This window comes from Ursus arctos, unplaced genomic scaffold, assembly GCF_023065955.2.
Source record: "Ursus arctos isolate Adak ecotype North America unplaced genomic scaffold, UrsArc2.0 scaffold_2, whole genome shotgun sequence".
Lineage (NCBI taxonomy): Eukaryota > Metazoa > Chordata > Mammalia > Carnivora > Ursidae > Ursus > Ursus arctos.
In genome coordinates, this window is record NW_026622874.1 from 19657706 (window position 1) to 19678416 (window position 20711).

General features: G+C 37.1%; 1 protein-coding gene across 1 annotated transcript in view; it reads left to right on the forward strand.

Annotated features, from left to right (window-relative positions):
- TDRD5 (tudor domain containing 5) overlaps positions 1 to 20711 on the forward strand; it is a 100097-nt gene that overhangs the window by 24359 nt on the left and 55027 nt on the right. The window contains exons 4-5 of the mRNA XM_057315572.1: positions 8134 to 8217; positions 10136 to 10192. Coding sequence (XP_057171555.1) covers positions 8134 to 8217; positions 10136 to 10192 — 141 coding nt within the window. The remainder of the gene's footprint in view (positions 1 to 8133; positions 8218 to 10135; positions 10193 to 20711) is intronic.

Genomic DNA, 20711 nt, shown 5'->3' on the forward strand with positions numbered 1-20711 from the left:
CTGTTGCAAGGACTTCTAGTACTATGTTGAGTGATAGTGGTGAGAGTGGGCATCCTTGTCGAGTTCCTGATCTTAAGGGAAAGGCTTCCAGCTTTTCTCCATTGAGAATAATATTTGCAGTAGGCTTTTCATAGATGGCTTTTATGAGATTGAGAAATGTACCTTCTATTCCTACACTCTGAAGGGTTTTAATCAGGAAAGGATGCTGTATTTTGTCAAATGCTTTTTCTGCATCGATTGAGAGGATCATATGGTTCCTGAGTCTTTTCTTGTTGATATGATGTATCACGCTGATTGATTTGCGAATATTGAACCACGCTTGCATCCCAGGTATGAATCCCACTTGATCGTGATGGATAATCCTTTTAATGTACTGTTGGATTCTATTAGCAAGGATCTTGTTGAGGATTTTGGCGTCCATATTCATTAGGGAAATCGGTCTGTAATTCTCCTTTTTGAGGGGGTCTTTGCCTGGTTTGGGGATCAAGGTAATATTGGCCTCATAGAATGAGTTTGGTAGCTTTCCTTCTGTTTCTATTTTTTGAAATAGCTTTAGGAGAATAGGTATTATTTCTTCTTTGAATGTTTGGTAGAATTCCCCAGGAAAACCGTCCGGGCCTGGAGTTTTGTTATTTGGAAGGTTGTTTATCACTGACTCAATTTCTTCATAATTAATTGGCGTGTTTAAGGAATCAATTTCTTCCGGTTTCAATCTTGGTAGTTTATAGGTTTCCAGGAAGGATTCCATCTCTTCCAGATTGCTTAGTTTATTGGCATATAGCTGTTGATAAAAATTTCTAATAATCCTTCCAATTTCAATGGTGCTCGTCGTGACCTCTCCTTTTTCATTCATAATTTTAATAATCTGGGTCCTTTCTCTTTTCTTTTGGATAAGTCTTGCCAGTAGTCTGTCAATTTTATTGATTCTCTCAAAGAACCAGCTTCTAGTCCTGTTGATCTGCTCTACTGTACTTCTGGTTTCTGCTTGATTGATTTCAGCTCTAATTTTGGTCAACTGCTTCCTCGTGCGTGGATTAGGCCTGTCCCTCTGTTGCTGTTCCAGCTTCTTGAGGTGAGAATATAAAAACTGCACTTTAGATTTTTCTATTCTTTTGAGTGAGGCTTGGATGGCTATGTATTTCCCCCTTAGGACTGCCTTTGCAGTATCCCATAGGTTTTGGACTGTTGTATTTTCATTCTCATTGGTCTCCATAAATTGTTTAATTTGATTTTTGATTTCCTGGTTTATCGAGTCATTCCTGAGCAGTATGGCTCTTAGTCTCCAAGTGTTTGAGTTTCTTCCAAATTTTTCCTTGTGGTTGAGTTCCAATTTCAGAGCGTTGTGGTCTGAGAATATGCAGGGGATAATTTCAGTCTTTTGGTATCGGTTGAGACCTGTTTTGTGTGCCAGAACATGGTCTATTCTTGAGAATGTTCCATGGGCATTAGAATAGAATGAGTATTCTTTGGTTCTGGGGTGTAGTGTTCTATATATATCTATGAGGTCCAACTCGTCGAGTATGGCATTCAAAGCCTTTGATTCTTTGCTTAGTTTTTGCCAGGGTGTTCTGTCTATTTCTGATAGTGGAGTGTTGAGGTCCCCTACTATTAATGTATTTTCATTTATATGTCTCTTTATTCTGGATAAGAGTTGGCTTGTGTATCTTGCTCCCCTGTTGGGGGCATATATATTTATAATTGTCATATCCACTTGTTGAATACTTCCCTTAAGAATAATATAGTGCCCTTCTGCGCCTCTAACTATAGTCTGTAGTTTAAAATCCAATTTATCTGATATGAGAATTGCTACCCCAGCTTTCTTTTGAGGTCCATTTGCGTGAAAGATGGTACTCCATCCCCTTACTCTCAGTCTGAATGCATCTTTGGGTTTGAAATGAGTCTCTTGTAGACAGCAAATGGATGGGTCATTTCTTTTTATCCAATCTGCAACCCTGTGGTGCTTATGGGATGGTTCAAACCATTTACATTAAGACTGATTACTGAGAGATATGATTTTAATGTTGCCATGTTGCCAGTAAAGTCTTTGTTTGTATTGGCTGTGACTTTCTGTTCTGTATCACTCTTGGGGCCTTTTTACTTTTATAGAACCCCCCGTAATATCTCCTGTAGGGCTGGTTTCGTAGTTACAAAATTGGTTAGTGACTGGCGATTCTGAAATGTCTTTATTTCTCCATCAATTCTGAATGACAGCCTTGCTGGATAAAGGATCCTTGGCTGCATGTTTTTCTCTGAAAGAGCTTTAAATATGCTCCCCCAACCCTTTCTCTCATTCCAGGTCTGTGTAGACAGGGCTGACGTAATTCTGATGCTTTTGCCTTGGTACGTGAGAAATTTCTTTGCCCTGGCCGCTTTCAATACTGTATCCTTGAATCTAATATTTGCGAAATGCACTATGACGTGACGTGGCGTAGGTTTGTCATGGTTGAGCTTGGGAGGGGTCCTCTCTGCCTCTTGGACACGAATGTTTGTTTCCCTTGCTAGATTAGGGAAGTTTTCAGCTACAATTTGTTCAAATATCTCTTCTAGACCTCTGTTTTTCTCCACCCCCCACGGGGATTCCGATGATTCTAACATTGGATCGTTTCATTGAGTCAGTAATCTCCCGTAACCTACATTCGTGGGCGTGGATTTTTTTAAGACCATCTTCTATTTTCATTTTTTCCTCTATTAACCCATCCTCCAATTCACTAACCCTTTCCTCTGCTTCTGCGACCCTGGCCGTCAGAGCCTCTAGTTTTGCCTGCATTTGGCTCATAGAATTTTTAATTTCTGTCAGATTCGCTCTCATTTCTGTCCTTAGGGATTCTATATTCTCAGTAACCTTTGCGTTTATACTTTTTTCAATTCTACTCATCATTTTGACCATCGTTACTCTGAATTCCATTTCTGATAATTTGGTTACATCCATATCCATTATTTCTGTGGCAGAGGCCACAGACTCACTGTCTTTTCTTTGCTGGGGGGGTCTTCTCCTTCTTGTCATTCTGATGAAGAGAGGTTGCGGGGTTTCCAGAGCCCAAATTATTGACTGGGTCCCAGGCCGTGCCCCTTGTTTTATAGGGATCTTAGGGATGTGGGCTTCTTCTTTAAAGATTTTATTTATTTATTTATGTGGCAGCCAACCAGCGAGAGAGGGAACAGAAGCAGGGGAGTGGGAGAGGAAGAAGCAGGCTCCCAGCGGAGGAGCCCGATGAGGGACTCCTTTCCGCAATGCCGGGATCACGCCCTGAGCCGAAGGCAGGCGCTCAATGACTGCGCCACCCAGGCGCCTCGGGTTGTGGGCTTCTTGATTTTTCAGCCTGCCTTCTGTGTTCTGGGGGAGGGGCCTGCCGCGCCGATACTCAGGCAGCCCTGTTTGGGTAGCGTCTCGGTGTCCCCTGCGAGGGAGGATGGGGATGGGCACTCCCTGAGCCAGTATTTCCAGGCTTTTGTTCTCTGGCGGCTTTCCCTGGCGGTTTGCTGTGCCTCTTCTGAGAGTCAGAGCAGCAGCGGCCAAATTTCAGCCTCTGTCACAGAACAGAGGGATTGCGGCCCGTTCTCTACTAATGTTCTGGCCACTTTAACTCTGTTTCTGTTGGTGCTGCTCAACCCTGCAGCGTCCCGGGATGTGCGCCCCACACCCGGCGTCCCAGCCCTCACTTCTAGGGCCGGCGCGTCTCTGTCCTTTGTGTTTCTAACGCCGCCAGCCGCCCCGCGCGCGCGCTCCCGGATCTCCCAGTGTCAGTCTGGATCCAGTGAGCGCACCGGGATTCCGGGGTTCCGCGAGATGCCTGGTGGCGCGCGCACCCGGCTCACGGTCTCAGTCTGCTGTTTTGCGGGTGCCGACCGTGAGCCCCGCCCGCTCTCCCGTGCAAGTGGCTACCGCTTCCCGGCGCCCGAACGCGGCGGCTCCCTCCCCCTTCCGTTTATCTTCCGATATCTGTGCACAGTTTCATGGCTCCCCGCTTCGTACCTCAATACTCAGCGCTGGAGATGTTCATTTGTAGAGATCCAGATGCATCTTCCTGCATCTCAGGCTGGTTCCGTGGTTGTTTAGGCTGGTCTGGTACCTATCCAGCTCGACTCGGAGGACCGGCTGAAAACGGTGTCTCCTACTCCTCCGCCATCTTAACTCCTCCTTGCAACATAATTTTTAATGGCAGTAGGATGCACCCTGATTTATTTAACTTGTAACTTCGATTAGGCATTAAGGCTGTTTCTAGTGTTTGTTATTAAAAATAACTTTGTGATGAAAATCATTACTTCACAGGTTAAATTTCTGGAGCAACAATCACTGCATCAAAAATAATGTGTATTTTTATGTAGTTAAGTTGTCCTCCGTAAAAGTTGTTTCAGTTAACACTCAGATAATGTGTGTATGGAGTGCGCTTCTTTCCTTGTGCCTTTGCTGATACACAGTACAGACGACCTCTCCCTCCCCACCAACCCAGTCTGTTAGATCTCCCATTGCTTTCTTAATGCCTTCAGGAGTCCTTTCATGACACTCTGTGAGTCTTTTCATGATATTAATCATAATTGCAATTATATATTATATTTTTGATTATTTCATGTCTGTCTCCCCATACTAGACTACCAGGTTCCAGGAAGGCATTGACCGTATCTAGTTTATTTACCCCTGTATATCCAGTGTGAAGCACATAGTGTGTGTTCAGAACATTTTTGTTGAATGAATAAATGGACATTATTGTAAAAATAATTTTCCAATTTGATAGGCAGGTAACTATATCTGACTAATGTCTGTTTATTAGAGGTTAAGCTTCATGCTTTTATTGCTTAATGTTACTGTTTATCAATTGCCTATTCACATTTTTGTCCATTTTTTTGAGGAGTACCATCTTTTGATTCAAAGCTCTTCTCGCCCTCTTCTTTGATCCTAGAGGCTCCTATCCGAATATGGAATTTTTCCCCCATTACTTTCCATCTCTATGGCCCTATAATTTTTGTTCACTTGATTTATTATCCATTCTTTGTGTTTGCAAAGGTAGGCATCTGAGACTGAAGCATTATTGAAATCAGGGTCCCCTTTTGATTATTTCCTTGTGTCAATCACTGATTATCTTCTTCTCTTATTGCCCTTTCCTCTCGTTATAACTTCTACCCTCCAATTATAGATATCCCCAAGATTAGCTGGACCTTAAGAAATCTTCCCTACCCCATTCAGCTTAAAATCAGCTTAATTTAGTGATCTAGTTTGAGGCAAAAAAAAATTTTTTTCTTTTTTTTCTTGAAGCTAAGAGCTTCTTGTTTTTCTTGTTTCTAGCTAGGAGCCTATCATTTTGACATGTTAAGCTGGGGCCTGGTGACTATTTTCTTTAAAGGTCCACATGGTAAATATTTGAGGCTTGAGGTCCAAATGGTCTCTGTTGTAAACACCCAACTCTGCCCTTGTAGTGTGAAACACAATCACGTAGATAATGTGTAAATGAGTGAGTGTGGTGTGTTCCAGTAAGATTTTACTTATGAGTACTAAAATTTGAATATCATATAATTTTCATGTGTCACAAAATATTCATTTTATGTTTTTCTCCCGACTATTTAAAAATATTGAGACTATTCCAAGCTTATGGGCAGTACAAAGACAGATGGTGGGCCAGATTTGGCCCCTGGGCTGTCGTTTGCTGACCCTGTCATAAGCCACGCTCCAGAGAGAAAAATCACATTTGTAATTCTCATCCTGTCATTTACCTCCCAGTTTCCCAAACTTTTGGTATTTGTTAAAAACCAGCAAAAACCTACCTCTCTGTTCCAAGGTCATTTAGCTTTCCTCCTAAAACTTGCGGCCTTTGAGGCTCTTTCCAGGGTCTCTTTATTATTCATCCCTATTGAATCAGCAGTCCCCTCTTCTGCACTGGATTCTGTCCTAATTTCTGTGGATTCCACATTCCACCTTTATAATGTCCCCTCTTTCTAGTCTTACTGCTTCGTCTTAGCACCCCAGTGAAGACTCCCCTCCAGAGAGTTGCAGTGGGCTCTCTGTTGGTTGTCTACACCTGTAATATCATTTTCTGCTGACAGATTAAAATTCTGATAGTGTCTCTCCTTTGCTGAAAATCTCAAGGTTTTGTCTACATAACCAAGTAAAACTCCTTAGTTTGGCACCTAAGGTAATCTGTAGTACTGCCTTCTCCCTTCTTCGGTGTTCTCTCCCGCTACTTCCTTAGTGCCTTCAGGCAAGTTATTTTTTTTCCCTTTTTTCCCTGTGCTCATGAAGTTCCTTATGGCCTCGTTGACGTCTCTACCACCCTTCTTTGCAGTGTCCCCCCCCAACCCTTCAAGGCCCTTCAAAAAGGTAGCTTTCCATTTATTTATTTATTTATTTATTTATTTATTTATTTATTTATTTATTTATTATAATTTTTTATTATGTTAGTCACCATACAGTATATCCTTAGTTTTTGATGTAATGTTCCATGATTCATTATTTGCGTATAACACCCAGTGCACCATGCAATATGTGCTTTCCCTGTATTTATAACCTAATGTGATAATAATAGGTCCTTCTGTGCTTCTGTCCCTCTTTAGTGATGCTCAGAGTCAACCTTAGGTTATAGCAGTTTATGCTTTTATCTCATTTCCCTACTTAATTTTATGTAACTTGAGAGGAATGACACTGAGGTGACCTTTTTTTTTTTTTTTTGGTCCCCTGAAACATCTAGAACAGTGATAATACAAGTTGTTGTACTGACTCTTCTAATGAGGGCAGCATGTCGGGATGTGAGGAATCAGTTCTCTTTAGAGTCTCTTAACTGTTCACTGGGAGAGCTTTGGTGAGTTCTCGGATGGCAGATGCAGAAGTATGAAGAACATAAGCCCCGGGGCTGCGGCTTTTTGTGAAAGCTAATGATATAATCCTAGAAATCTAATCTCCCCTCCCCCTATCCCCTTTTCCTGTCAACCTTAGAAGGTATTAAAATTATCTTCATTTTCCAGATGAAGAAACTAAGACCTAAACTGAAACTGTTACATGGTTTTTAAGTAATGACAGGCCAAGTGACAACAAGAAGAAAGATTAAAAAAATACAAAGTTTAGAAGGAAAAATATTAATAATGATTCTGTCTATGTGATAGGATTTTAGGTGATGTGTTCTTTTCTTTATACCTTTGTGTCTTTTCTAGCATCTATTTTTCCCGCTTATTATCTTTAAACATACATTATGACTCCTGTTTGAAATTATCCCATTTCAGATGTCGTGGTTTTACTGGGAGAAATGCAGTCCATGGTCTTTGATTCACTTTAGGCCTCCCCAGCCCTGGCTGTTCACTGGGCAGGGGCCGTCCGCATGTGCGCCATGCTTCTCTGACCATAACTGCCTGTGCTTCCAGCGTATTTTTCCAAATAGTCCTGTACATCATCTTCTACCTTATTGGGGTCTCTATGCCGTTGGCTTATCTCAGCTAAAATCCTTAGACCCTTGTTTTAGCTCACGCCTCTTCTGTCTTTACTTCCTGCCTATTGCATTTGGATAATCCCCCATCATTTATTTCCTCACCTTATTTTTCTGCTTTCTCAACTGCCTGAACTCTCTCCGTTTTCCCTCCAACTCTTAGGAGTGGGCCTTGCTGCTGAACTCAGAATACTGAAGCCATCAGATAGTCACTCCACCTTCTGACCCTACATTCTGTATCCCACCTGGTTCTTTCTTCCTTCTTTCCTGTTAAAACAGAAGAGCTTTTCCTTCCTGCCCTGGCTCACATTCTTTTTGTGTCTCCCAGGACCTTCCACCATCCAGTCCCTTCCTTGCATTTGGCATTCACTAAGCATGTGTTTAACAAACATCGAATTTTTATAAACAAGAAAATTAGTAACAAAAATCCTTTCCAGGTAAGAGTAGGAGATTGAGTAGGAGTTTGAAAAATGGAATACTCTAGAATCTAATTGTTTCAGAAAATGTTAATTATCTTGGAAAATTGCAGAGTGTTTAGTTTTATAGATTCCATCTACTCTCAATATATTTTATGTGATATAAAATGCTCCAGTGCCTCTTAAGAATTTACCCATTTGACTAAAAGACGTTTCCTGTGGTAGGTGTTTCCTTCTACATATTGTTCAGATTTATCTTTGCGCTTTTTCTTTTTGGATTATAACTTGACCTTTTTTTTTTTTTTCCATAGTTGGAGAGCACATTCAAATCAGTTATTGCACAAATTGGACCTGGAGGGACTATCAGTCCAGAACTAAAACATAAGATAAGATTTGTAAGTATTTTCTGTTTCTGGGAGATGAATAGTAATTTCGTTTTGGTCATTAATACTAAATTGCCCTTTAAAAGGTTTGAACAGATTTGCACTCCCACTGATGGTGAAATGTTACTATTCAATAATGTAATTTATATCTCTTGATTTTTATTTTGAGCATCTTTTCATATGCTTAGTAGCCATTTATATTTCTTATGTGAATTACCTGTTCATGTCTTTAGCCTAATTTGTTGTTTTTCCTTGTTAATTTGTGAAAGGTCTTTGGCTGTTAATGTATCGGTCTAAAGGGTATGTACGCTTAAAATTTTGGTGGGAGTTATTTGAGTGATCAGAGTGCCATTATGATTCTTACTGCTTTAATTATTCCATTTCAGATGTCGTGGTTTTACTGGGAGAAATGCAAAAACCATGGTACATTCAAACCCTGGTTTTTTTGTTTGGACATCTGACCATGTATCCAACGATTATTTATTTTAGGATGTTCAATATGATTTTTTTTTTAAAGTTAAACATTCATTGTAAAGGATTGGTTAAATTAACTACCCAAATTAGATAGTATCATGAGGCTCATAAGAAAGTTTACGTATATCTCAATTAATTTACATAGAAGTATCTCCTTGACATATTGTTGGACTTCAAAAACAGGTTTTATAGAATAGCATGTTTAGTATTGTTCTTTTATGTAAAATCATGTATAATGTGTGTGTCTATATAAAGAGGTTTCTGAAAGGATCATTTTTTTTTTTAAAGATTTTATTTATTTATTTGACAGAGAGACAGCCAGCCAGATAGGGAACACAGCAGGGGGAGTGGGAGAGGAAGAAGCAGGCTCCCAGAGGAGGAGCCAGATGTGGGACTCGATCCCAGAACGCCAGGATCATGCCCTGAGCCAAAGGCAGACGCTTAACGACTGCGCTACCCAGGCGCCCCCTGAAAGGATCATTTATGACAAGCAGCAACAACTATCTCTGGTCACAGGATTTTGGAATCATTTTTATATTTTTCTGAAGCTCGATTTAGCCTTTTTAATGAAACATGTAATATTTGGAAAAATCTGGGACAAGACAAAGCTTTTTATTCTTTATTGGGGTAGAGTAAGTCTGCTTTTAGGAATTTTTCCTAAAAAATAATTGGACAAGTGTGCAAGATGCAAATAGGAAAATAATTATAATATTTGTGACAGTAAAACACAGGACACAGCTATAAATAGAGGATCAAATAAATAAATTTATATCAGATAATTTGAAGACTCTATAGCCAGTAAACATGTTGATCCATATTTACTGACATGGAAAGTTGTTTATGGTATGATAATAAAAAAACTTGTTATAGAAATGATCTTATTTTTATATTAAATATAGGTATTTTTATGTGCATAGGGGCAACGATGACTATGATAATTTTTTCTTTGCTTAACTGTATTTTTCAAAGTCTTCTATAGTATCCATTTTATTTCTTTTCTACCATTTAAAATGCTTGAGAGGCACCTGGCTGGCTCAGTTGGAAGAGCATGTGACTCTTGATCTTGGGGTTTTGAGTTCGAGCCCCACACTGGGTGTTGAGGTTACTTAAAATCTTTAAAATAAAATAAAATGCTTGAAATTATGCTGTAGGATATTTACTTTGAGCTAAAGCTAAATATATTAGCTAAAGAATTGTAGGAATTTCTGGAGAGCTGTGGCATTGCAGTATTGTGCAGGAATGATTTCTCAACTCTGGAAATGTTGGAAGATTTTTTTTTTGTTACGTCCTTTTTTAAAACTGGAAACTGATCTAAAAAATATTGTGACTTTTAATTCATTCAGTAATGTTATTTTTTTAGCCTTTGTTACTTATTAAGTTTATATTGTTTTATTTTGATATTTTGTTAGCCAGCAACCTAATAATGTCTATTCATATTGTATTTTATTTCTGTTAGGTTGTATCCAAGTTTCCAGAGGGTTTGCTCATTTCTAAACTGCTCAGAGAGTTTGAGGTGAGTATTTTCTTTTTCATCAACCATGGTATTTTTATGTCTTATGTTTCTTGTGATGAATTGAAATTTTGTGTCTATTCCTTGGATCCTCTGAGTCTGTGCTCTAAAACTTCAACATTTTGTTTTGCATTTTGGTATCATATTCTTTACTAAAAGAGTTAGGAATATGGTACTTTATAAGTACTTCAATATACATAGGATATCTTTACCATTTAATGTTATAATATTATTAGAATAGAAGTTAATTTATTTTTAAGGTCTGAAAATACCAAGTGTGTCAATGGGGATGTGGAAAAACAGAACATGTCATCCACTGCTTGTGGGACAAACCCCTTTGGAGTTTTGACAGTATCAAGTAAAGCTGAAGAGAAGCACCCCCAGTGATCCAGCATTTCCACTTCTACATACATACTTTAGAGAAACTCCTACATGTGTGCACATGGAGACCTGCATAAGACATGTGCACCTGGCAGCAGAGTGAAAAACTGGAAACAGATTAAACAACTGTCAATAGGGGGATGGATAAATAAATTGAGACTCACATTTATGTGATGGAATAATACATAGTAGATAAAAGGAACGAGTTTTATTCTGCAACATGGATGATTATCTGTTTAGTGAAAAAATCAAGTTGCAGAATGAATGGAAATTTAGACATTGCCATATATCCAATTAAAAAGATCTGCATACATGTTAGCTCTGTACTAGGCTCTATTCTGAATGCCTTTAATATTTTAATTCATTTGATTTTCACCACAGACTGAGGCACAGAGAAGTAACTTGCCTAAGCGTCAGATAGTCAGCAATGGGTGGAGTCAGGATTTGAACCCCGGGCAGCCTGGCTTCAGATCCTAAATCTTAACTTCTGTGCCATGAAAGCTGTCGTATATTTGCAGATATAAACACAGATTTTGTGAGATACTACAGCATAATGGTTAAGATACATTAACCTCTGTGTGCTGGTTTATAAATGATCTGTAAAGTCAGGATAATATTACTTAGAGAGTTTTGCGAAGTTTTAATGACTTAATGAAATACTTAGAACAGTGCCTGCCACATGGTAATTATTCAATAAATATTAACTCTTAGAAGAAAGAGAAGAAAAATTGAAAAGATTGTCATCATTCCTTGGATAGTGATGGAGAAAACTTAAGTCCCCATTGTTTTAAAAATGTGAATCTTTTAGTGCCACAAAGTTTATTTCAAATAGACTTAAAGCAAGGGGACTTGATGTTTTTTGATGAACCAGCAAATTAACTTACCTAATAATAAAATTCCAGAATAAAGTCTGTAATAGAATATGACTTAATTATCATAAAATTTATGAGTAAAATCAGTCTCCTATGCCAGATTCACAACTCAAAGTGACTAGTTTTATACCACAAATGTAGCTTGTAATAAAAGTTCAAGGTGTTAAGGTTACAAGTCAGCAATCTTGGAGAAGTTAAAAGAAGTCTTTTAATGTTATGGCAAAGCTCTTTGCTTATCTTGGTAAACAGGCAGAAATTCAGCTTCATGTTTAGAAGTATAGTAAGTATAGATTTATTTTAACTTTTGTTCTAACTTGTAGGAACACTTGCTTAACGCTTTATTTACCCAGTGTGATATAAAAGCTACCTGTATGATTTGCCCTCTTGAACTACCTGGTCAGTAGTTCAAAGTGGCTTGTTAAATTGCTAACTGAAGGGAAGATAGTACAGTGGCATCATCGTTTTTGGCTTTTCCTGAGGCTCCACAAAAAGAGAAACTAGATAGCAAAACTAAAAATCCACTGATAATATCTACAACAAAATTGGGTAATATATTTTCCAAGAACAGTTGTGTGGGGAGTAATTACCAGCAGCCACAAGGTCTTCATGTTACCAGTGTCTGTGTCAGGAGAAAACAGAGGGAAGCAAGGAAGCCAATTTCTGATGGATCTGGGAACAAAAAATGACAGAGTAACCATCAGATAATTCACCAGACAGTACAGCAAGCCATTTTGAAAACAGCAGCTGAAATTGGACAATACTTTGATATATCTAATAGCTAAGAGTGTTCCGTGGTAAGGCTTGAATCAGACTGGAGCATTATAGCCTCCGTGAATTCTTGAAATGGACAGGCCAGAGCTCCCTTCCAGATAGGACCAGACATGAGAGAAAAATTGAGCAGGGTAGGGACCATAGAAAAAGAAGGGTCCAGATGTAAGTAGGATTAAGAGAAGAGAGCCAGGATATTTCAAAAACAAGCTACTGTATATATTTTTTTAATGTTTGAATTTAAGTGTAGTTGACCATGTTACATTAGTTTCAGGTGTACTCCATGGCAACTCAACAAGTTTAAATACAATGCTGTTCTCACCTCAAGTCTAGCTACCATCTTTCACCTTACAATGCTATTATGATATCATTGACTATATTCCTTATGCTGTGCCTTTATTCCTGTGACTTATTCATTCCATAACTGGAAGCCTGCATCTCTCCCTCCCCTGCACCAATTGCCTATGCTCCATGTTTGTTCATTTTTTAAAAATATTCTATATATGAGCGAAGTCATGTGGTATTTGTCTTTCTCAGTCTGATGTATTTCACTTAGCATAGTACCCTCTAGGTCTATCCATGTTGTTGCAAATGGCAAGATCCCAGCCTTTTTAGTGGCTGCGTAATACTCCCGTGTGTTTGTGTGTGTGTGTGTGTGTGTGTGTGTGTGTGTACCCACACCACATCTTATCCATTCATCTACTCTTAGGTTGCTTCCATTATCTTGGGTGTTGCAAATAATATTGCAATAAACATAGGGGTGCGTAAAATAAATTAGTGTTTTCATTTCCTTTGGGTAAATCCCTGATAGTGAAAATATCAGATCATATGGTATTTCTGTTTGTAACTTTTTGAGGAACTTCTACTGTGGCTGTACTAAGGTACTATATCTTTTTAACAATATATGAAAATAGAAGGAGGAGGTCTGAAGTAGAAAAGCCATCCAGAATGTTCTACAAATTAGGAAAATGTATTTCCTGTAAAATATGCAACAGAAGAGGATCAGGGCCAAACTTCTTCATTGTGTTAAGAAAAAAAGAGAATAAGGAGAAAAATAATTTATAGATAGTGAAAGCATGTCAGAAATGCATGCCCTTAATACAGATCAAAACTGAAGCCTGCTTTTTCAAAAAGATATGTTAAGAAAGTGATACAAAAAGATACATGAAGAAAGTTCTTTTTTCATGAACAACATAAATCTGAAATATATGAATTTGGAAATAAGATGATAATAGACTGGGCAGAATTAGAAACAAAGGAAAAAAATCATTTCCAAAATGAAGACTAAACCACAAAGATGACAAGAGCAAAAAATACAATAGATAATGCCCTCAGAAAAAAATAGGTAAATAGGAACATTTTGAAAATTAAAAGGAAATGGAGGTACTGGGGATCTAGGCATAAAAAGTCTCTGTAAAGTTTTTGAAATCTAGTGAGAAATTCAGGCATGCAAATAAATTAAGATGATATGCCTGAGTAGCCTATATTGGAAAAATCTTGAAGACAAATATTATAAATTCTGGACAAAGTTTTAAAAAAGATACTAGATCAATATCTAAAAGTAGGCAGAAACTGGACAGGATTCAGCGTCTGGAAGAGGGAATGACACCTTTTAAATTTGCCTGGATTTTGGCCTGATGGCAGGCCTCATCCAATGTTTGGGATTTTGGATTTGGACAAAACCCAGGAATTTATACTGGCTTGAAGAACCAAAGGATAGTGTTTAGAGCTTTGTAAGCAGCTAAAAAATGAGGGGAGAAATTTTAGGATGGAGAGAGCTACAGAGAAGGAGCACCAAGTTCTGCACATAAATTCTGCCCAGATCTCTGGTTGACAGTTGAACATGGTTGCAGCAGGGTCAAAGTAGCCTAGTAAGGCTAAAAGAACTGAATATAGTTCAGCTGTTGACCATTACTGAGAGGCAGAGTTTAGTTCAGCCAAATTAATTGCCTGTTAAAGCGAAAACAATCGGCTTAAAAGGAATACGAACAATTCCAGAGTCTTTTCAATATATCATTCATCATGTCCAGGATACAAACCAATTTACTAGATATATTAAGAAACAAAATATCCTTGGTGAAGAGAAAAAGTAATCAGTGGAAATATTGGTGATTTAGATGTTGAAGTTAGAAAAAGGGTTTTAAAGGAACTTTTATAGCCCTGTTGATATAAAGAAATATGTGTTCATATGGAATGAACAGATAACGTGTCTTAGTAGAGAAAAACTATAAAAAAATGATTTTCTAGAAGTAAAAAAAAAAATTCACTGCAGCATCTTAAATTGGAAATGGCAGAAGAAAGCACCAATGAATTTCAGGACAGTCAGTAGAGATGGTTCAGTCTGAAGAAGAGAGAAAATAAATGAAAGATGATAAAAAAGCAGAGTCTGAGAGACTGGTGGGACAATACCAGATGGTCTAACATACATGTAATTGGTGAGGAGAGAAAGAAAGGAGAGAAAATAGGAAAATATTTGAAAAAATAAAGGCTGAAAATATTCTAGATTTTTGTGAAGGAAGTTTACAAATTTAAGAAGCCCAGATTACCTCACACAGTGAATGTGAAGAAAAATTTACACAGACACGTCATAGTCAAACTGCAGAAAACTGACAATAATTAGAAAATTCTGAAAGCATCCAGAGAAAAATGATTTTCAGAGAAAATCATGAACGCAGTAGAAGAAATGCACACAGAGGAGCAATGATACAGATGTTGGCTGACTTCTCATTAGAAACAATAATGACAGAATGGAAGGATATCTTTAAAGTGTTCAAAGGAAAAATAATGTTAGGCCAATATTTTATATCCAGTGATAGTATCTTTCAAGAATGAAAGTAAAATAAAGACATTTTTAAATAATAAAAGATTGCAAATTAGGGGCGCCTGGGTGGCGCAGTCATTAAGCGTCTGCCTTCGCTCAGGGCGTGATCCCAGCATTATGCGATCAAGCCCCACATCAGGCTCCTCCGCTAGGAGCCTGCTTCTTCCTCTCCCACTCCTCCTGCTTGTGTTCCCTCTCTCACTGGCTGTCTCTCTCTGTCAAATAAATAAAATCTTTTTAAAAAATTGCAAATTAATAATAAGCAACCCTTCATTATAAGAAATTCTAAAGAACATTCTTCAGGCTGAACAAAATGATGCTAGGTTGCACTTAAATCTTCAGTAAGAATTGAAGAACACAGGAAATGGTAAATGGGAATATATAAAAGACTTTTCTTTCATCACTTAAATATATGACTGCTTAATGCAAAAAATTATAACATCGTGTAATTGGGTTTGTAACATGTAGATGATGTGGATGTAATACCCATGAAAACCGTAGCATAGTGAGTGGAGTACATCGACCTATAGGTTGTAAGGTTCTTTATATTTTAGGTGAGGTACTACAGTAATATTGTAAAATTAAGGATGTATAAAACAGCCATAAAAATGCAGAGTTGCAGCTATAAAGCCAGTAGATATATTAAAATGGAATTATAAAAAAAATACTCTGTAAACCCAAAGGAAGCTAAGGTTTAGTGCTCAGCTGTCTTGCTTGAAAGAGAATGATGGAACAAAGTTTTAGAGGAACAGAATACAGATGGGATCAGAAGAAATTAAATAAAAAATGGTGGGGCGCCTGGGTGGCTTGGTCAGTTAAGCATCTAACTCTTGATTTCAGCTTGGGTCTTGATCTCAGGGTTATGAGTTCGAGCCCCACATTTGGTTCCACACTGGGCATGGAGTCTACTTTAAAAAAAAATAGCAAATGGTAGCTATAAATCCAATTACATTAATTTCATAAATGTAAGTGGGTGAAATGTTAATGAAATTATGAGACAGGATATAAAGGCAAGCTGTAATTAGCTGACATTAACAAGAAACACAACTGTAAATATACAGACAGACTGAAAGTAAAAGATGAATAAGACATGCAGTACATGAAGTAAGCATAAAAGAACTGAATTGATTTTGAAAGTTCTAATAAAGAGTTCAAGGCAATATGTATTATCAGAGGGGCCATTTTATAAGGGTAAAGGATCAATTCTTCAGGAAAACATGACATTTAAATGTGTATTTACCTAATATTTTAAAACAAATGATCCAAAAATTGACAAAATAATGAATTCCACAAATAGATTTTCTTTTTCCAGCAATTGATAGGATAGTAAAAAAAATGAATAAGGACATAGAAAATCTGAACCACCCTCTCCACCATCTTGGTCTGTGTTGAGCACTAGACTCAACACTGCAGAATATACTTTCTATTCAAGTACATATGGGACATTTGCCAAGATAGAACATTCAGTTGGCTATAGAATTAAGTCTTAACAAACTCAAAATATTGAAATCTCAGAGTATGTTTTCTGATTAAGAAGGGATTAAATTACAAATCAACAAATTGTTTAAGAATTAACCTTTCAGATAATTTGGAAATTAAATACCATTTTTCTAAATTACTATTAAGGAAATTAGAAAATATTTCCAACTGAATGATAATGAAAATACAGCATATCAAAATCTGTGAGATGTACCAAAGTAGTCCTCACAGGGGAATTTATAGCTCTGAAATGCCTAAATTGGAAAAGAAGAATGATATAAAGTCATCACTGACCTAGAGTCTTACCTTAAGCAGGCTAGAAGAAGAGAGGCAAAGTAAACTTGAAACAAGTAAGAGGAATGAAATGATAAAGCTGAGGATAGAAACCAATATATTAGCAATTAAGAGAAAATTAAAACCAAACGTTGATTCTTTAGAAGCTCACCAAAATTGGTGAGCCACTGGATACTTAAAAAGAAAAAAACGACACAGATTGCAGTATCATGAAAAAAAGAGATTTTGTCGTTATAGATCCTACATAAAATGACAAAAAGGGAATATTATAAGCAACTGTGCCAGTCATTTGATAACTTAGATGAAATGAACAAATTCCTTAAAAGACACAAATGGAACCTGAAGAGAAGAAGTAAAACTGTCTTTATTTGCAGGATAATGTTTGTCTATGTCTACATGTCTACATGTTTGTCTATGTAGAATATATTAAGGAATCCATGAAAAAACTAGAGCTAACAAGTGAATTTACTAAGGCCAGAGATACAGGTTAATACTTGAAAAATCTGTTGCATTTCCATATAAAGACAGAGAACAATTAGAAAAAGAAATTTAGGGGCGCCTGGGTGGCACAGCGGTTAAGCGTCTGCCTTCGGCTCAGGGCGTGATCCCGGCGTTATGGGATCGAGCCCCACATCAGGCTCCTCCACTGTGAGCCTGCTTCTTCCTCTCCCACTCCCCCTGCTTGTGTTCCCTCTCTCGCTGGCTGTTTCTATCTCTGTCAAATAAATGAATAAAATCTTTAAAAACAAAGAAAAAGAAATTTAGAAATTTCTGTTTACAATAGTGTCAAACTTAAGTAACTTGAAAATAAGATTAACAAAGAAATGTAAGACATCTATACAGAAAACTACTAAACATTGCTGAGAGAAATGCAAGAGGACTTAGCTATAACACATTCATGGGTGAGAAGTCTCAATATTGTTATTATGCTCTAGATTCATTACATTCTTCATCATAATTCCTGCAGGCTATTTGTAAATCTTGAAAAACCCATGAATTTGTCACATAGGAGCATACATGAAGAGATCCACTCATATGCACTCAAGTGATTTTTGACAAAAGGTGCCAAAGGAATCAAATGGGAAAAGGAAAATCTGTTTAGCAAATGATGCTGGAACAGCTGAATATTCAAGGAAAAAAATGAACCTCAACCCCAGCTTCATACCATGTACAGAAGTTAATTTGAGATACATCATAGACCCAAATGAAAAAGTTAAAAATTAAAGCATCTAGAAGAAAACACATATTCACAATCTGGGGATAGATAAGTGTTTCTTAGGACATAGAAAGCAATAATCATCTAAAGGAAAATTGGTAATGAGGCTTTATTAAAATTATATTTAGGAGACTACTTGAAAAATAGATCACAGACTGGGAAGAAATATTTACAATCGTACATCTAAAAAAAGACTTAAATCCGTAATACATAAAAAACCTTTTGTAGCTCCATTACAGAAAGCCAGACATCTCCATTAAGAAAATGGCAAAAAGATTTGAACAGTTTGCAAATGTAGATACGTGAGTGATTAGTAGCACAAAGCACAAATGATAGTAAACTCTCATACGTTTTTGATGCAAGTATAAAATGGTACAACTACTTTGGAAAGTGTTTTGTTTCTTATAAAATAATTATATATTTATCCCCTTGGCCCAGAATTATACTCTTAGATATTTTCCAAGAGAAATCAAAGCCTGTGTCCCCCCAAAGGACTTGTACATAATATTTATAACAGGTTTATGCTTAGTAGCCAAAACTGAAAACAACCCTATTATTCACCAGAAGGAAAATGAATAAATAAATGACGGTATATTTTTACAATGAAATACTTGTTCAACATTAAGAAGAAATAAACTAATACATGAACCAACATGGATGAATCTGAGAAGCACTTGCTGTAGAACGAAGCCTCCCACAGAATGGTGCTGTAGGATGTCTTCCATATGAAGTGCTAGAATAGCCAAAGATCATCTGTGGTGGAAAAGTTATTTGTCTCTGGGCAAGGGAGAACTTGCTGAACTGATGGAAATGTTCTGTATATTGAACAGGGGTTTGGGTAACACAGTTTTGCTTTTATCAAAGCTAATTGAATGGTCGGCTTAAGTTTTAAATGTTTCAGTGTATGTCAATTTTACTTTAAAAAATTGACTTTAAAAAACTAACATATTGAACTCAATTATGTGCATGCTAACTTATTTTGGGGTGAAGGGTATTGATGTTTGCAGGTTAGTCTGAAATTTCTAAAAAAAAGATATCATGATTGGTAGGTAGATGGATGGATAGATGGTAAAGCAAATGAGCAGAATACTAATAATTATATCACTGAGCTGGTAGATATTCACTGTCCAAGTTTTTCACCTTTTGCCGTGTTTGAAATTTTTCATAAGAATATGTGAGAAAAAAATGAAGAAAGGTAAAGATTTAAGAGAAAGTAACAGATTTTGAAAACATGCAGAAAAGAGCCAACATGTAAATAATAAAACCAAAGAGTGGAACAGAGCAAATGCTGAAAACTATAGTTTAAGCGAACTTTACTGAAATGGAAGATTTGAAACTATATATTGAAAGAACACATGACATAACTGAGAATGTTCACCAGAGAGACCCACATCAAAGTATTGGACTTAAAGAAAAAGAACAGTCCTTTGGGTATCTAAACAAAAAGAGCAAGCGACTTATAAGGGAGACAAAATTAGGTTATGGATATTTTCACAGCAGTATTTTATGCTAGAAGAAAAGGGATTAACATATTTCCTATACTCAAAGGAAAAAAATGTAGGTGAAAGATTTTATAGCTAGCAAAGTTAATCTTCAACTACAGAGTGCCAGAGAAGCTGTCATCACCATGCTAAGAATTCAAGAACTGTTGTTCCCGTGAGTCCTTCTCAAGGAGTCTACTGGAGAATGAACTTCAGAAAACCAGGATTGTTGAGAGAGATCGACGAAAGAACTGACAGTGCTTCTTGTAAAACTAGGACCAAATGAGGGTTAGAAGGCGACAATGTAGATGTAGTGGCTATGTAGTCTGACAATGTCGATAAAGAACAATTCCACAAAATGATAGAATAGGCAAAAAAAAAAAAGTGTAATTGCTTTTATTATATTGATGGTGGTAATGTTAGTACTGTTATTCAATTTTGGGACTGTTGTATGATGTGTAGAGCACAGTACTAATGGCATATATGGAAGCAATTATGGGATAATTTTAATTGTGTGTATAAATGTATTATAGTTGCATAAACAGAACCTGAAATATCTTATTCCAGACTAATAAGGAAGCTGTTAAAGACTAGGTTTGCATCAGAAGGGCTTAGGAATCCTCTTGAAGTGTTATTTCGGGTATCGGTAAGGATAATACGTGCAGTGGTTTGAATCCCATCAAGACTGTTTAATTCTGTGAGTTCCTATGATACCAGAAACTAACTGGTCATCTTAGATGATGATAGAGAACGAATTTATTTTCTTGAAAAATGATAAAGAGCCGATCACTTATCCTGGCTTTGCTAAATTATGCACTGGTATAACTGGGTAACCAGGTAGCAAATGCAGGGAGCATATCTATAAAATGTTACAACTAAATAACAAAAAAAGAATTGATAAAATTTCACTATGTTAAAACCCTTAATAAAGTAGTGGATCTAGGTATGGACCTGTGGCTCCTGACACCACCAAAAAAGAGACAAGCACACATTATGCTCCTCTTTATAAACTGTACAGCATCACTTAAAGTCATGGAGCATGAGTCTGACCAAGACTTTGATCCAGCTGCCAATGCAGAAAATAGTTTTTGCAGTAGAGTATGTCATCTGCAAAATCCACATGGTGAGGAAATGAAATAATGTAATAGGATATGTTCATATATTTGAGGGCATAAATATAAACTCTAAATTAAAATTGAGTTGGAGACGG